The 15,555-nt window shown below is 42.4% G+C and overlaps 1 protein-coding gene across 1 annotated transcript; it reads right to left on the bottom strand.

Moving 5' to 3' along the window:
• Nucleotides 1-201: 201 nt before the first annotated feature.
• On the bottom strand, nucleotides 202-14,406 carry RGCC (regulator of cell cycle). Its single transcript, XM_054190428.1, has 5 exons — nucleotides 14,310-14,406; nucleotides 13,956-14,135; nucleotides 4,008-4,115; nucleotides 2,421-2,483; nucleotides 202-817 (listed from the first exon to the last, which is right to left on the bottom strand). The coding sequence occupies exons 1-5, from the start codon at nucleotides 14,404-14,406 to the stop codon at nucleotides 810-812; spliced, it is 456 nt and encodes a 151-aa protein (XP_054046403.1). The 3' UTR covers nucleotides 202-809.
• Nucleotides 14,407-15,555: the final 1,149 nt, after the last annotated feature.

Consider the following 15,555-nt stretch of genomic DNA (forward strand, 5'->3'; position numbering starts at 1 on the left):
CATCCAGACAAGTGTTTTCTTGGTGCTACAGGATCTCCACACCTTTAAACCCATGGGCCTAAATGTCTGACCTCCCAACTCGTACTTCATACGTAGAATGAATGAATTTTCAAGCTAGCTTTTACCTAAGGTTTGAAATAGATGTTACTGTTCAAATCTGTACTAAGTCAGTGTTATTTCATTTGTATTAAAGTAAGTCTGAAGTAACAGTTTGACCAATTAATTTTATTATTTTCCTGACTGTATTATTTTTACGTAGTACAAAATTCTCCTATTTAAGCAACCTGAAAAGAAAAATATTAAGTTCCACGTGAAGCCAGCATAACACATTTTGCCTAACAGGAAATACATCCTTATCAGATATTTTAAAGCTTGATGTTTTCAATAAGAGCTTAATTTGTACTTATGTTTCAGAGTTCACGTGTTCATATGAAACTTTCAGACATCCAGATTCCAGGTTCAGGGTTTATTTGCATACAAAAATATATTATAATGGAAAAAAAGCATTAGAAGTTCTCAACTATATAAAATTACAAATATATTTTCATAAAAGCAACTTTAAATTAAAATCCAAGCTATAGTTTAAAGCAAAATACAGCTGCAACACTTAAGTTATCCTATTCCATCTGCTGCAAAGTAACAAAACTGATGTTGCCAGCTAAATACTTATAGGATTTGACAAAGGTTATGTTCAGAAGGTGAATATCTGGGGTAGCACAGTTATCAGACAAGGGCAGCAGTTCTCGGTGAGTGATGTCACTTATCCTTCAGATGACATTCATAGGCAAGTACAATGCCAAAGATTCATTTCACATACCTGGAAATACAAAACAAGGAAGATCATTGAGTTCTATATTAAATAAGATTGCATGTTGTTGAAATACCAGACACTCTATCTATGCCCAGCATGCTAGACTGCCCGACAGGCCCAAATTATGCCTTTTTAAATTAATATGAGAGCCAAAAGGTTAGTGTGTAAAAAATTAATGCAACTACTGTTCTAACGAGTGCATTAGGCTTGAAAAGGCACCTGTACAGAGTTCTGTGTAACCTCAAGCATATAAATACAACTCCTTAAAAACATGATGATAAAATATCAGATGGCAGTTGGACATTTTCCTCAGACTTTCTGTGTGATAGTGTATCACTGCAAGACAAATGGCACTCTATAAATGAGACTCCGCTGAAATCACTAGAGATTTGCTTAGTCAGGTTAAAAAAAAAACCCCAAAACCCAAAACCAACAAAAACCCTCAAACCCACCACAGCAGGTGGCACCCTCACCTTCAATGTACCTTGCAAGGGGACAATGAAACCTATATACCATATGCAGTCGTGCTGTGCAAGATACAGCAACGTATATTTGTGACCATATTTGCTGGTTTGGTGTTTCCTTGCTCTACACAAACCTTCAAAAACTCAGAAGGTTTTTCAGAAGGGCAGTCAATTAGGTTTCAGTGGTAAAGATGGAGTTGGCTCAAGCATACATCCACGACAGAAGTCAGGAAACTAGAAATATATTTTAAGTAAGAGAAGTGAAACTGGGATTAAGCCACAAGTAAGATGACAGGGAAGTAGGAAGCTCATAAGGGCAGCTGTCTTAAGTCCAAGGCAGATGGCCAAGGCTTCAAGAAGTAGAGGGAAGGGAAAACACCTAATGAATACAAGAAACTCTCAGTTCATAGTTTATTAGGGGAGTTTTGTTCATGCAGCTATTTAGGTCTAGTCCTAGAATTTGTTGTTTTGGGCTCTATAGTCTGGTTCCATACCACAAAAAATGTATCATGTCCATAACAGCACAGGAAGAAGCAGAAAGAATAGGCAGAGTACGTGGTTGGAGATAGGAGGGTGGATTTTTTTTTTGTTCTTGTTGGTTTTCTTTAAAAATCATAATGAAGAACCTAGTACCATAACTGGAAAATACAATTTCTAGATAGTGACAGAAAATGTGATCTAAGTTCCGTTCCTGGTAAAGACAAGCACAAACAAGATTTTGACATTTAATCTAAGTCTATAGATACAGACGGCTGCTCCTTAATTCTTTCATAAATCAAATTCTAGAATAAAAAGGTTTCCCTCCCCTACAGTTACTCAGATTTACAATGAAGAAACAAACCCCCATGTTTTAGCTGAGTTTTGAGCATTTAAGCAAGTGATGTTTACTTGATCTATATGCTGTCAGGGAGGGGTGAATTGCAGCTGCCTCAGAGGTGGGGACCAGAGTTCACTGAGTACAGCCTTTGTCACACAAACTAAACTGCATACCTTGGACATTCAGGCAAAGACTAGAATTTAGTCTATTTTACCTTTTTATCCACCAAATGATCCATAGGTCTAGTCTAGCAAACTAAAATGAAGCCACATTATATAAAACGATTGCTACCAAGCGAGATGCAGCCTACTAACAAAAATCTACTTACTTGCTAGTGTTCTGTCAAGATCAGCAATGAAGTCTTCCAGTTCTTTTGTGTCTCCGAGCTTTGCTGTAAAATAAGAAACAGTTAAATACTGCTCGGCCATGCCATATTTCTCTGGCCAAAAGAAACACTGGAACCACACAATCCCCCCAGATCATTTTCAGTGGTATCAAAGGTGCCGTGGATTGGTTTCAGGTAAGTGCGATAAGGTTGCTGCAATGTCCAAATGCACTCTTAGAAAGCAGGGGAGACTGAATTAAAAGTCTAGTTTTTATTGTTTGTCAGAGGCAAAGCAATCCTCTTGTTCAGTTTCCTTAAAAAGCAGAGGCTGAAGTGGAGAAAAAAAGCTACGTCAACTAATTCATGTCCTTGCTACTGTGGGAGTCCTTATCGCATATACTCAGATATTGCATTCATGGCCCTAATCAAACCCCACCCAGTTAGCTCCCAGTCCTACCCAAACCTAAGCCTCTTAAATCATCCCGGTATCACTGGTTTGCTCTGATGTCAGATCCTTTGATCTTGGTCCATACACTATAAATTTGGATCCGAACATCCACCTAAATTCCCACTCCTGAGAACACCACTGGTTCCATTCAATCTAGTTTTACTGCCAGTGGCTCCCTTATCGCATTTCTGCGGTCTATTCCAAGCTGGTTCCAACTCTATTTCTGTCTTTTTGTCTTCTCATCAGGAAGAGCATCTTGACCTTTAGTGTAATTCCTTGACAAGTGTTTCCTGCCAGTTTAACTGAACTTTTTTTTTTTTGCTACTTCTTATTAACTATTACTCATCATTTCTCCCTAGTATCATGCTAATGAGAAAAAAGAAAAGGCATTTTACTTTTTTGTGACTGGTCAATGTGGAAGCGACAGGAAAGTGTGAAAAGCTCTTGAGCATGCATCTGAGAAGACTAGTTGGAATGAAAGTACCATGTAGTGTCTAGGTATATCTGTTCATTTATTTATACATCTACGCCAAAGTTAATCTAAGTTAAACTAAATGAAACAAGCTCCTGAGGAATTAGATCAGCTGCAAGACAGAAGCCACTCTGAAACAGCAAAGGTACAAAGGAGGAAGGAATTACTAGTACATGCTTGTATCAGCAGCGCAGGGTTTATATGGACCCCACTAACTGTGTTAACTTCAATGGGAGCATATGGTTTTGGAGAAGTCACCTACTGCACCCCTGCATTCAGGCTAAATATTTCTGTATACAGACAGGACGCTTAAGTTACTTAGTTGCTTAAGCTAATTCTTAACTTGTTTTTTCTTTTAAGTGAAATATGCTGTAAGTTGTACCATGATTCCTCATCAACCAAAAAAAAAAGTTATTTTCTTTAGCTTGGTGTTTCAGAATCAAAAGAGTTGCCAGGTCACCTGCAAAGAAGCGTGGGTGCATTGTGCTACTTCTATTTATAATCAAGACAATAATACTTAAATCTGCAGTGTGCTTAACAGTAATTCTTAGTTTTCTTGTCATTTTTATAAAAAAAGAAGTCAATGCACACATGTGAATCCTGGCTCACAGAAAGAAGCCTAGAGAGCTGAGAATTAGGAAGAAATGCCAATAGTTAAAATTAAGTTTACCTTTACATGGAGTTACTGATGGAGATGGCAAGCTTGGAGTAGATGCAGTTGGAGAGTTAAGCTTTTCATCACTGAGACTGAAACTATTTCTGTAGAGTGAATCTGCACCTGTAAAAAAGTTATATTAAAGTAAAATTAACACTTTCTGCAATTTTGCAATACAATTAAAAAGAGAGAAATGGGACATTTCCTACATTGGCTTCAACATCTGTAGAACTCAAATTTACGGACTTTAAAGCCAGAGGGACAAATAAATCATCTATCGTGTGAAGGCTGTTGTTCCAACACCTACTGTTAAAAAGCAAGCAGCCCTAGACCAAATCCTCACACCCCCCCCAGTAAGGGAAGCGTCAGCTTCCCCTGGAATCAGCATCACTTGGAAAATACTACAGGAATGGTAATCATCCCACACCCACTACATTAGGCCTGGTAGGACTGGCTCAATTCACAATATTCTGGGAAATTCTGAATTAGTTTGAAATTCAAATTAGTTTGAGAAATTACCTGAATTTTTCAAAAGCTATTTTAAAAGCTGTATAAAGAGCTCCAGGACAAAGACAGTCCCCCAGAACAGAGAAGATATTCAGCACTGTCTTCATCCCTGAAGCAAACTCACCCATTTCTCCATACTCTGCTGCTTCAGTCTTGTGTTCTAGAGAACCTGTACAGCATCTTTTAATTTTCTTTTATTCTGTAACTCTCTGGAGTTCACAAAGCAGTAAATCTGTACACAAGATGTTCTGCAATCTTATTTTAGGTGGTCTTTCAAAGAAAGCTTTTATACGCCATGAAAAGCAACAGGAAAGGTTCCAATACTGTTCTGATGTTCTTGGATTTTAGACAAGGCCTTAACTTTCAATGAAATGATCTTTATTTTTTCTCTTTTCATAAAGAGAGAGTTCCATGATGCACAGTGCACACAAAGTATTAGTCATGGCTCCACTGGAAGGAGGAATTGTCATTGTGTTGGAGACACTAAAACCGCTGGTTCCTGCAGTTTTGAGCCAGTGACCTGAAAACTGTAGTTCTACAAAAAGAAACCGTTGTAATACGAACATGGCAACAGTCTCCATTTATTTGTCACATGTTCTAGGAAAATAAATGTACGTCTTATTATACAGCGTGGTGACTACCACTGCTATCATTGAGGGCAGCAATGTTGCCTACCTGCAGCACATGTAGCATTTGTCCTTGGAGCCCCAGCATAGGAGGTGGTTACACTGCATTAAGGCCATCCAAGTCAGAATTGTCACACTTCCTTGGACACCCATCCCATGTGCTGTGCCAGGAGATGACTGCCTCAGGTATGTTGCTGAATTAGCAAAAAGGGGACAGGACCACAGCTCACCTTACCAAGATCTGCACATCTGCACCTTCACTGAACATCACCATGATGTCTGCAGATATCAAACAGAGACCATCCCCCAGCTGACCACTCCTCTACCATAAGTTCCTCCTATCTTTGGGAAGAAGAGCATGTGTCTACCCCTCATCTCCTCTAGCCTGGAGCCCTCACCAGCATAAACCCACCTTCCACAGGAGTATACAGGTACAGTGCAAAATCAGGCCAGGCAGGACAACTGCATCTAAGCCTGTCAGATGTTTCCTCAGCTGTAGGCTCATTGTCTATTTGTTTCTTCTGTGCTAGCTTCCAAGCCTACCTCTGCTGCAACACACACTGAAGAGGCTTGTGCTACAAGCTTCACCCTAGAATTCTTTCACAAGCATGGTGACCCACCGTAGTGCCATGTCTTTCAGTTTGCTCCACCATCATCTGGCAACCTCTTCCAGCATATGCACATGCTACCTGCAGCTCTGTGCGAACGTGAGCGATGATGTGAGTGACACCTGTTACCTGGGACTACTGCTTGCCCAAATCAGCCACCAGTTGGTATTTCTTGTTCAGAAAGGGTGGTATGCTTCTCCATGCTAGTTTTTGTTTGTGTGTTTGGTTGCTGTTTTTTTTTAATCTTCACTCTTAAGTGCCTGTTCTCCTCTCTAAACCTGAGCAGATCAAACCCAGCCTAATTAAAACTTCAGATATTAGAAAGATTTGAGGAATACAATGCAGAATTGAGATAGTTTTAGATAGAAAAATGGGAAAATAAGCAATTTTAAAAGTAGCTACCAAAAAAACAACCTAAAGAGGTAAAAAAATCTGACACTGTTCTGCAGTGATGTGTCACCAGTGTTGTGCTACACAATACAAACCCTGTACATTAATGGAGTGAAATAACAACTAAAGGGATGATAAAGTTCCAGTTTATAGACCAAATTTCAACTAAAACCACATTTCTTTCCAGCCAAGATGCAAATCCCAGTGACCATGAAATTCAGAATGGAAAATTCCAGCTGTTCAGAAGAAAGCCCCTACCACCACAAAAAAGCCAAGTATCTCGTAATGCCTCACACAAACAGACCTGTAGCCAAGACTACAACTCACTGAAACACTGACGGAACAGACCATCAAAAGACAGAACACTTTCCAAGCAGTGTATCTGAAAACAGCAAAGCGAGAACTTCCAAATGATTTCATATTTTAAAGGCTTTAGAGCTAGTTGAATTAATAAAAAAATAATCCAGGGAACAACGGCTACAAAACAGAGCGTACTTTTAATGTGGTGTCTATGCTACTAGTATGCAGACACTAAGTGCAGTGACGCTGGGAATGTGTATTACAAACCAATCCCCATACACCAAATCTAAAGCTCCAGTTGCTCTTATATATAGCTGGAATAAAGTGTTCTTTTTGTGAATGCTTGTGAGGGCAACTCAAATTACGAAAGCTTTAATAAGCCACTTAAATTGGCCACAAACTATTCACACAATTCTTTTTATTCATATCCATGTACATATCCGAGCTACCAGTCACCTTTGATTCTTTTTGTGGTTTTTCTCTCCATACTTCTTCTATAAGCAGTTGAAAGTACTGACCGCTCACCTCGCAATGTATAGAGACAAAAAAAACATTATTTCATACTGGCTTCCACAAGCCTTATGCTGCGAAATATTTACAACCGGGCAAAGAGAAAATAAGACAGAACTGTTGCTTTAAATATCTGAAGGGTTTTTTTCCAGTTTCAAAAGGTGAAATGTTTTCGCAAAACAGTGTCATCTTCTGATGGGTTGTAAAATGAATATTTTCAGGAAAATATCAACATTTATCTTTCTCAAAAAGCAAAAACATACTGTAGCTACTGGCTGTGGCCACCAAGCAGCAGAAATTCTGGTGATGGAAGGAGGAATGCATTGACTCCACCATCAAGGTCATTATAACTGCCGAAAACGATGTGCTGTTAAAAAACATACTTGCGGTACCCATCGCACAAAAATATCTGCTTTGGCAAAGCGTGGCTGTAGGGCAGAAAGCTCTGGGAAAAGGACGCATTAGTCCTTGCTTTCTACCAGCTGCCACAGCCAAGATTTGCTCATTCACCTCCAATAATGGCCCTTGGAAGATTTCCGCTGCCACACAAACACAACATCCCCTGCAATTCAATAGCCAGAGGCTGATGCCAAGGATCTCTCATCACTGCTGTCCTTCCTCATCCAGCCCCTCTCACACACCGCCACACAAGTTCATCTATCATCCATTACTTATTTTTTCACTTGGTATCTTCATTCTACTGCCTGTGTGCATATATAGACTATGCCCCTTTAGCTATTTTAACAAAACACTCAAACTATCTCTTTAAAAAAGGGCCTTAAAAACTGAGAGTTAAGCTCCTGAGTTGATTTACGTGAGTCAAACTAAGCCAGTAGCTGCAAAATCAGGGGTTTGGAATAAATATAGGTGTATTTTACTTTGGCAAAGTAATCTGTAGTTAGTATTGACCTTTGCTGTTCCACTATATGGTTAAACCACAAAGAAAAACCATGGCAATACCATGTAAATATAGAATGTCCCCATGAAATGAGTAATTGAAAGGTTCTGGGCAGTAATAACTGAAGGAGGAAAACCTCAAACTTTTCATTTTAAAACAGACAATAGAAGAGTTCAGCTGTCTGACTTCTTTAATATTATGCTCTTTCTAGTACCGTAGTTCAGGATACAATTTTAAAGAGCCCTAGAGTGGGTAAAATTTTTACTGCAGTTTTCAGTGGAGAAAGTTTTTAGAGGAAAAAATAAATCACATCTCAAAATTTTTCAGAGAGGAGCTTTAAAATTCCACGTAAGCCTCTACAAGCCATAGATTTATTATAAAACAATAGTTCAGCATTTAATGAACAGACTGCACAACTCATTCCTAGGGAGAACATAGCCTACTTGTTAAAATAATAAACAAGATAAAATCAGGAATTTCTAATGCCAACAGTAGAAGCAAGAAACATTCATGATGCAAAGAGCTTGTTTCACAATACATATGTTGCAGCCCTCAAGGATAGTGTTTCTTTTTATCATAATCACAGTTATACTCGGCTGCGTTAGTTGGGTGGTTTTTTTTGTTTTTGCCAAGCTAACAAACATCTGTTTCAACACTGACACAAAAATCACACCTTTTCACTATCTTCTATATGTCTAGGCTTCATGATTTAAAAGATTTCAAATCACATAGTTAAAAGGAAGTTAGCTAGGAAGCCTGAAATTCAGATATACAAGCGTGCCTTCTCATCATATACAAAGCCTACCTTTCCACTCCCCCACCACACTTATCTGTGAGGCGGTGTTTCCAACTCCAACCTTCCCCTTTATTAATGCTTCCCTTCTAAAGTGTAAGAGAAACAGGTATGCTGGAGAGGTAAGAACAGGAACTCTTACAAAAAAGCACATTTCTCATTAAATTGAAATACCAGGAGAGAAGCCTACACACCTGAAACTTCTGGGTTTTCTTCCTTTCGAATGTATCAGTAATTTAATAAAACATTATTTCTCAGATGATTTAATAAAAGGTAATTTCTCCATGAGTCTCACTTCATTTTTTTCTTTATAAATATTGTATTGCCTTCTGGATAGAGACAGGCCATTAGAAATTTGCAGTAACAGTCTACCTCCTTAAAATATTCTCCTCTTCATCATGTAATACTGGGATTTGCTGTTAAGACCATCTTTGCTGCTCATCTATCACATATCTCATAGCAGATGCCTATAGAAGAGTTTAAGAGTGGTGCTGCCACAGAACTGATAGTTCCCAGATAAACTCTACCAGGTTCTAGTGATGCACAGATCAATACTTTTTCTAAGACAGCAGATGCATCTTAGCCTACAGCAGTCCCCGATGGCCCTGTCCCTCCCATCATGATTTTACCTAGTTATTTTTTGAGTATGTAAACTTTTATCATCCACGATAACCTTAAGGCAATATGTTTTACAGTTTAACGATACACCATGAGAAGAAATGGCTCCTCTTATTTCTCTGAAACATGCTGGTTTAATTTGATTTCCTCATACTGGGTGAGGTAGCAGTCACTTTCCTAATGTCACTTAGGATTTTCTGGAAGACTAGCTTGTCCCCACCCAAGTCAATCTCTCCTTTGGGCTGACAGTCACAGTCTATTTAGTCATTCGGAAACTATTTTATTTCTTCAATCATTTCTTTTGCCTTTTTCTGCACCTTCTCTATAAAAGATTGCAAATGCAAGCAGGCTTTTCAGGATGGGTGCTGCAGTATTAACAGTGGCGTATGCTTCATCTCTAGATAGGGGAGGCATTGGCACAACCACGCAGAGACATCCATGGCACATAACCACAAATGCTTACGCTACACCAGGCACTGGGTGCTAACAGCTACTGCGCAATCCTGTAGTTGACCCGCACCTGTTTGATTTTGAAATTATAAAATTAAGAGTTCTAGATCCACTCAAGGTCTTTTGTTGTGTTTAAAAGCCAGGAGGTATTTGTCAGAAAACATTTACACACTCCTAAAAATAACTATGAAGATACACTGCAGGCTGTATGAGTGCAAGAATTGAATGAAGACATTTATTTTGCAGTGCTTTTAACAGAGAGGCTGGAAGTTGAACCTGCCTCAAGAAAACACATCTGGAGCTACAAGTGTGAAACATTTCTGAGAGCACAACAACAGATTATCGTTTAGCTTTCTGGTGGTGTCATAGCTTTAGCACAAGAAATGTTAGAGTGCTTCCCTTCACAACCCCTCAAAGTCCAACTTTCTATTCATTATCCTAAGCCTAAGCTTGGAAGGCTGTCCTGACATTGCCATGTACTGTACTAGCACAATGCACTGAGTGGACATACAACGTACATGGTCAAGTTCACACTTTGCAAGCTTCCTCCAGCACATCAGCAAATGATATCTGTAAGAGTTCATCAATGTAACTACAACTGCACTAGTGACTTTTGCCAGCACAGCACTCTTAACACAAATCCTATTTTATGACAACCAACATATGCTGCAAAGAGCTATAAGGTATTCCTCAGCTTAGAAGTTTCAGCACGATTAATAACCTAAAGTACAAAGCTGTTACACTTCGATTCGGTTGAGTACATCAAGTTGAAACATAACTGGTACTCACTCACAGCCCAGCAACTCAAGAATGCCTGCTGGAGTAAGTCAGCAGTTGTATCATGATTTCCAGCACTGACCCACTCAGCTGTTGTGGTTAATGTAATACTTGTGGGCCAAGAACTAAGATCATCACGAACATCTGCACATGTGAGCCTTTCTATTACTGTAAGGTCTAGAGTCCATTGTGTTAGGTACAATGCTTAACCACAGCCAAGACAGGTCTTGTCCAAAGATCATTTAGTCAAATAACAGGACAAGTTGTGGGAGAGCCAAGTACTATAATGCCCATTTTCCACAGTAGTGTCTTCAAATTCTTATTTTTTTTTTTTTCTTACAAGCCTGAAATATGTAATATAAGAATTTCAGGTAGTACTTTTGGAGCTAGGTCCCTCAAGAGGGGATTTTTGGGTTAAAAGCAATATTTCCAGGATTAAGTATATCAATAAAAATCTTCTGTAAATACTTCTGTTAAATTAAATGGGCTCATCCTCATGGCAGAAGTCCCAGGAAAGGAAAGTCTTTCCTTACCGTACTACAAAACAGTACTGTGAGTATGACCACTTGACACAGGTCACCGGCTTCCCGTAAAGTTGAATTTAAGACTGATTCAGGGGCCCCGAAACAAACAGTTGCAATGGTTTAAAATGTTACCTCCCCCTTACAGTCTAGAATCAAAAGACATCACTGCAGGAGTGGCCAAAAGACACATACGCCTAACCTTCAGCCACATCACATGAGTTAGGACGCTTAGATTAACCAACAAACAAGAAGAGATAAAATATAATAGTGTGAACTGTTTTGTACATACATGACAAAGTGTACTTCAAATAGTCTTGGCTCTGGATAACAAGATTTTGCAAAGACGTAAAGAGTCTTCATGAACAAGAGGATCATTCAAACTATCTGCAGATATATTGTTGGAATTTCTGTTGGGTTGCTACAGATTCCTGCTGTCAGAACTTGCTCTTTCAGCCCAGTTTGTCCTTCATCCTGCAGCAATGTTTAGCCTAAGCACTACCATGGGAAAAGCCAGGTCATGAATTCAGCACTACATCTGCACTAAATGATAGAGACCAAAGGGAACGTGAACCTAGGGGGAAGAAAAGCCTGAGTTTGAACAAAAAGAGCCTGGGTAAGAATTCTGTTCTTAAAATAGATGTTGGGAGTGTAGCTGTATTACATCAGACACTGGAGCCTGTTTTATAAAAGGAGTTCTTTATAAATCTGCAACTCCTCTCCAATCCTACTATAACTTCAAAATAAGAAGTTGTCCACGCTGAAGGACGCCTTTAGGAATAAGAGTTTTACTGGGCCTGTTCTGAGAAATGAGGAGAGCCAGCTAACTTTCCGTTTCCCTTCCCTTAGACATATCCTCATATGCTTGACACTGTTGGATGCCAACAGAGCACTCTTAGTGCACCTCCTGATCCAGTATATGCCAGTTTCCAGAAGTTGGTGACTTCTGATTTTTCCAGAGTCACTTTTCACATGATGCACCACCAAGGGAAGAACCCCAGCACAGGACAGGATTTGGGAGCTTGACAAGTTCCTCTTACAAGATCCTTAAGGACTTTTACAGAACCATCAAACCCTGTCTATCCTGCTATCCTGTTAATGCCTTCAGCCTAAATCAGTGCAGATTTCTGACACCGACTTTTATTTCCCAGATCTTCCTGAAGATCTTGTCTGCCAATTTGCATGAGCACGTTGTTTCTCACCAGGCCTCCTGCCCTGTCAGAGAACACCATCTTGCTCAAAACACCCTTCCTGTCCATCCTAAACAAGCTAGCTATTTTAAGCTCTGTTCAGGATTTAAGTTTTCTGAACCACAGCAGATATACTAAGCAACTACAGATGTCTTTATCCATGCAAGAAGACATAGTTCTTGATACTGTTTTGGCTTTTTTCTTGCTTTCTCAACAATAAATTATTTCACTAGATAAACTGATGGAATGAAGATTTTCTAAGTGTCTCATGTGTGGTAAAAGTATATGAGAGGTTAATATATTACAACACTGAAGACTGCACAAGAAAGAGCAACACTAGGGCTGTATTGCTGCAGTTAATAATAGACTTGGATTTACAACATGGCTCACATAGTTCATTAGTCTGATGCAGTAAAGGCAGACCTCACCTTATGCACCCTCTGCCATCCAAAAGGCTGGTGTCCAGCCTAAATTGGGTGTGCATTTCTAAACTTCCCTCGGAGGGAAAGAGATACTTGCAAGGAGTGGTTCACGCACTACATTACGAAACAGCATAGCAGCATCTGGATCCACATACCTCCACTGACTTCAGGGAAAAAAAACAAACTCAAAAGCACTACAAGGAAAGGTATCCAAGTTCAGGGCAGTTAAAACGTTACCTGTCAATGAAATGAAATTAATCCTGCCCATGATGATGGAATAGAGGGCTCCAATAATACGGAGAAGCTATGCTCTCACAGCTTAAGCACTAGGAAGATTATATTAATGTTTTAGTGCTAAATCAACAGAACTGCATGGTAAGTTGCTGAACTTATGAAAATGCACAACAGAAATAAAAGGAGCAACTTTAAGTAACTGAAAAGCAGATAAGCATCTTAAAACCTCCTGTACAGTTTAGGATCTAAAAAAAAATAGGTATAGCTTGTTTGTTTTTAGCAGAACTTACTTCTGACAAAGCAGCCCTTGGGTCTACTGCTCCCGAGGAGAACAGCAGTTTCCAACCTCACTGTCTGGAAGAGAAAAGATGTTTTCTCTCCCTGACTGGCAAAAAAAAAAAGTAAGAGGGGTAAAACTTTTTTTCCAAGCTAACTAGAAAAACCTTAGTTCCAATTCTATGTTTTCTTGCTCAAAGCGGGTCATGAGTCGGTATCGGCTTCCCACCCTTCTTGTACTAGTTTCTGCATGCACTGTTCCCATGCATCTAGTACACTCCAGCACAAGTTAGCTTAAAATTATCACCTCCAAAACAGTGATAACACTAAACCAGAAGCCTGGGTGAGCTTCAGCCTCTTCTGGAAAGCACAACTTCAGTTCACTGTCTCTAAACTGATTCCTCAGCTACTGAGATACAACGGATGGACCCCGTTAAATCCAGAGATTTTTTTATTATTATTATTTTATTTTTTTAAAACACCGGGATGCCTGGGTGTTCCAGCAGGCTGGCGGAAGCCCTGACCTTTACCTAGGGCCAGTTTTTCAGCCTGGTCTGCCCAGGAGCCCACCTTGCTGCGGCTTCTTCCCCCCCTCCCCCGCTGTTCAAACCCAGCGGGGCCAGACTCCGCATCCGTCCCGCTTCCAACCCCCAAAAAAGCAAATAAAACGCGATTTATTTATTATTATTTTTAACACGGGTTCCTCGCACAGGGTGCCTGCCTCTCTCAGGCAGGAGGGGGACAGGCTGGTTTAACACCCGCTTTTGAGCCTCCCTCACCCACCCACCCCACTCCCGCCCCAGAGACGGGCACGGCCGGACGGACCGATGGACGGACACTCACTCTCCGAGTCGCTGAGGCCGCTGCCGTCGCTGACGCTGGCGCTGCTCCTCCGCTTCATGCGCTCCAGGTGCTCGCCGTAGTGGAAGCGGCGCCGGCCGGCGGGGCAGGAGAACTCCGCCAGCACCGCGTCGAACTCCCCCAGCGCCTCCGCCAGGCCCCCGCCGCCGTCCTCCCCTAGCCCTGCCGGCCGCAGCGTGAGGGGCCCGTCGGGCGCTGCCCGCCCTCCGGACCCCCCGCGCTGTGAGGGGACACCCGCCGCAGCCCCCTCCCCCAGCATCCCGAGCCCACACCCACACCCCGGCGGAGGGAAGGGGAAAGGGTCCCGCCGCGTCCCCCCCCCTCACCCGCTCCCACCTTGACCCGCCTGCCGCTGGGCCTGAGGCGACTTCATGGCGGCGGCGGGCGGGGGTGCCCCACCACCGCTGCCGCCCCAGCCTCTTGCCGCCAACATGGGCGGCCCGGCCCCGCCGCCGCCGCCTCTTATACCCCGCCCGGGCTGGGGGCTGAGGCGGAGGGGGCGGGAGGAGGAGGTGGCACCACGGCCCGGCCCGGCCCGGCCCGCCCAGGGGGGCCGGCGGGCGGTGCAGGTGCGCCGGGCCGGGCCGGGCCGGAGGGGAAGCCCCACGGCCTGCGAGCCGGCAGGGATGTTCGGCCGGAGGCTGGGGTTTGCAGACCAACATGAGTCCCTTGAACACTCCAGTTCTGGGCTCCCCGGTTCAAGAAGGAGAGGGAACTGCCAGAGAGGGTACAGCAAAGGGCTACAAAGATGATTACGGGGCTGGAACACCTCTCTTATGAAGAAAGGCTGAGGGATTTGGGTCTCTGCAGTCTGGAAAAAAAGATGACTGAGGGGGGATCTTATCAACGCTTATAAATACTTAAAGGGTGGGTGTCAGGAGGATGGGGACAGGCTCCTTTCAGTGGTGCCCAGTGACAGGACAAGAGGTAACGGGCACAAACTTGTGCATAGGAAGTTCCACCTAAACATGAGGAGGAACTTCTTGACTTTGAGGGTGGCAGAGCACTGGCACAGGCTGCCCAGAGAGGTGGTGGAGTCTCCGTCTCTGGAGACATTCAAAACCCGCCTGGACACGTTCCTGTGCAACCTGCTCTAGGTGCCCCTGCTCTGGCAGGGGGGTTGGACTAGATGATCTCCAGAGGTCCCTTCCAACCCTACCATTCTGTGATTCTGTGAACAGCTCCCCGCTACCACAGGTGGGAATTGTCTCCCCTCGTCCTCCCATCCCACCTTCTGGCTGATTTCAGTTTGCTGTTTGTGGTTCAGGAGGGGGTGTCTCACTGGCTTTGTGGTGGTGGAGGGTACAACGAGCATCAGAGCCCGCTGCGAGGAGGGAATCTCACAAAACTACAAGGGCAAGTGTAAGGTCCTGCACCTGGGGAGGAATAACCCCATGCCCTGGTACAGGTTAGGGGCTGACCTGCTGGAGAGCAGCTCTGCAGAGAGAGACTTGGGAGTCCTGGTGGACAACCACTTGTCCATGAGGCAGCAATGTGCCTTTGTGGTCTCCTGGGGGGCATTAAAAAGAGCGTGGCCAGCAGGTCAAGGGAGGTCATCCTCCCCCTCTACTCTGCCCTGCTG

This window comes from Rissa tridactyla, chromosome 1 (genome assembly GCF_028500815.1).
Source record: "Rissa tridactyla isolate bRisTri1 chromosome 1, bRisTri1.patW.cur.20221130, whole genome shotgun sequence".
Taxonomy (NCBI): domain Eukaryota; kingdom Metazoa; phylum Chordata; class Aves; order Charadriiformes; family Laridae; genus Rissa; species Rissa tridactyla.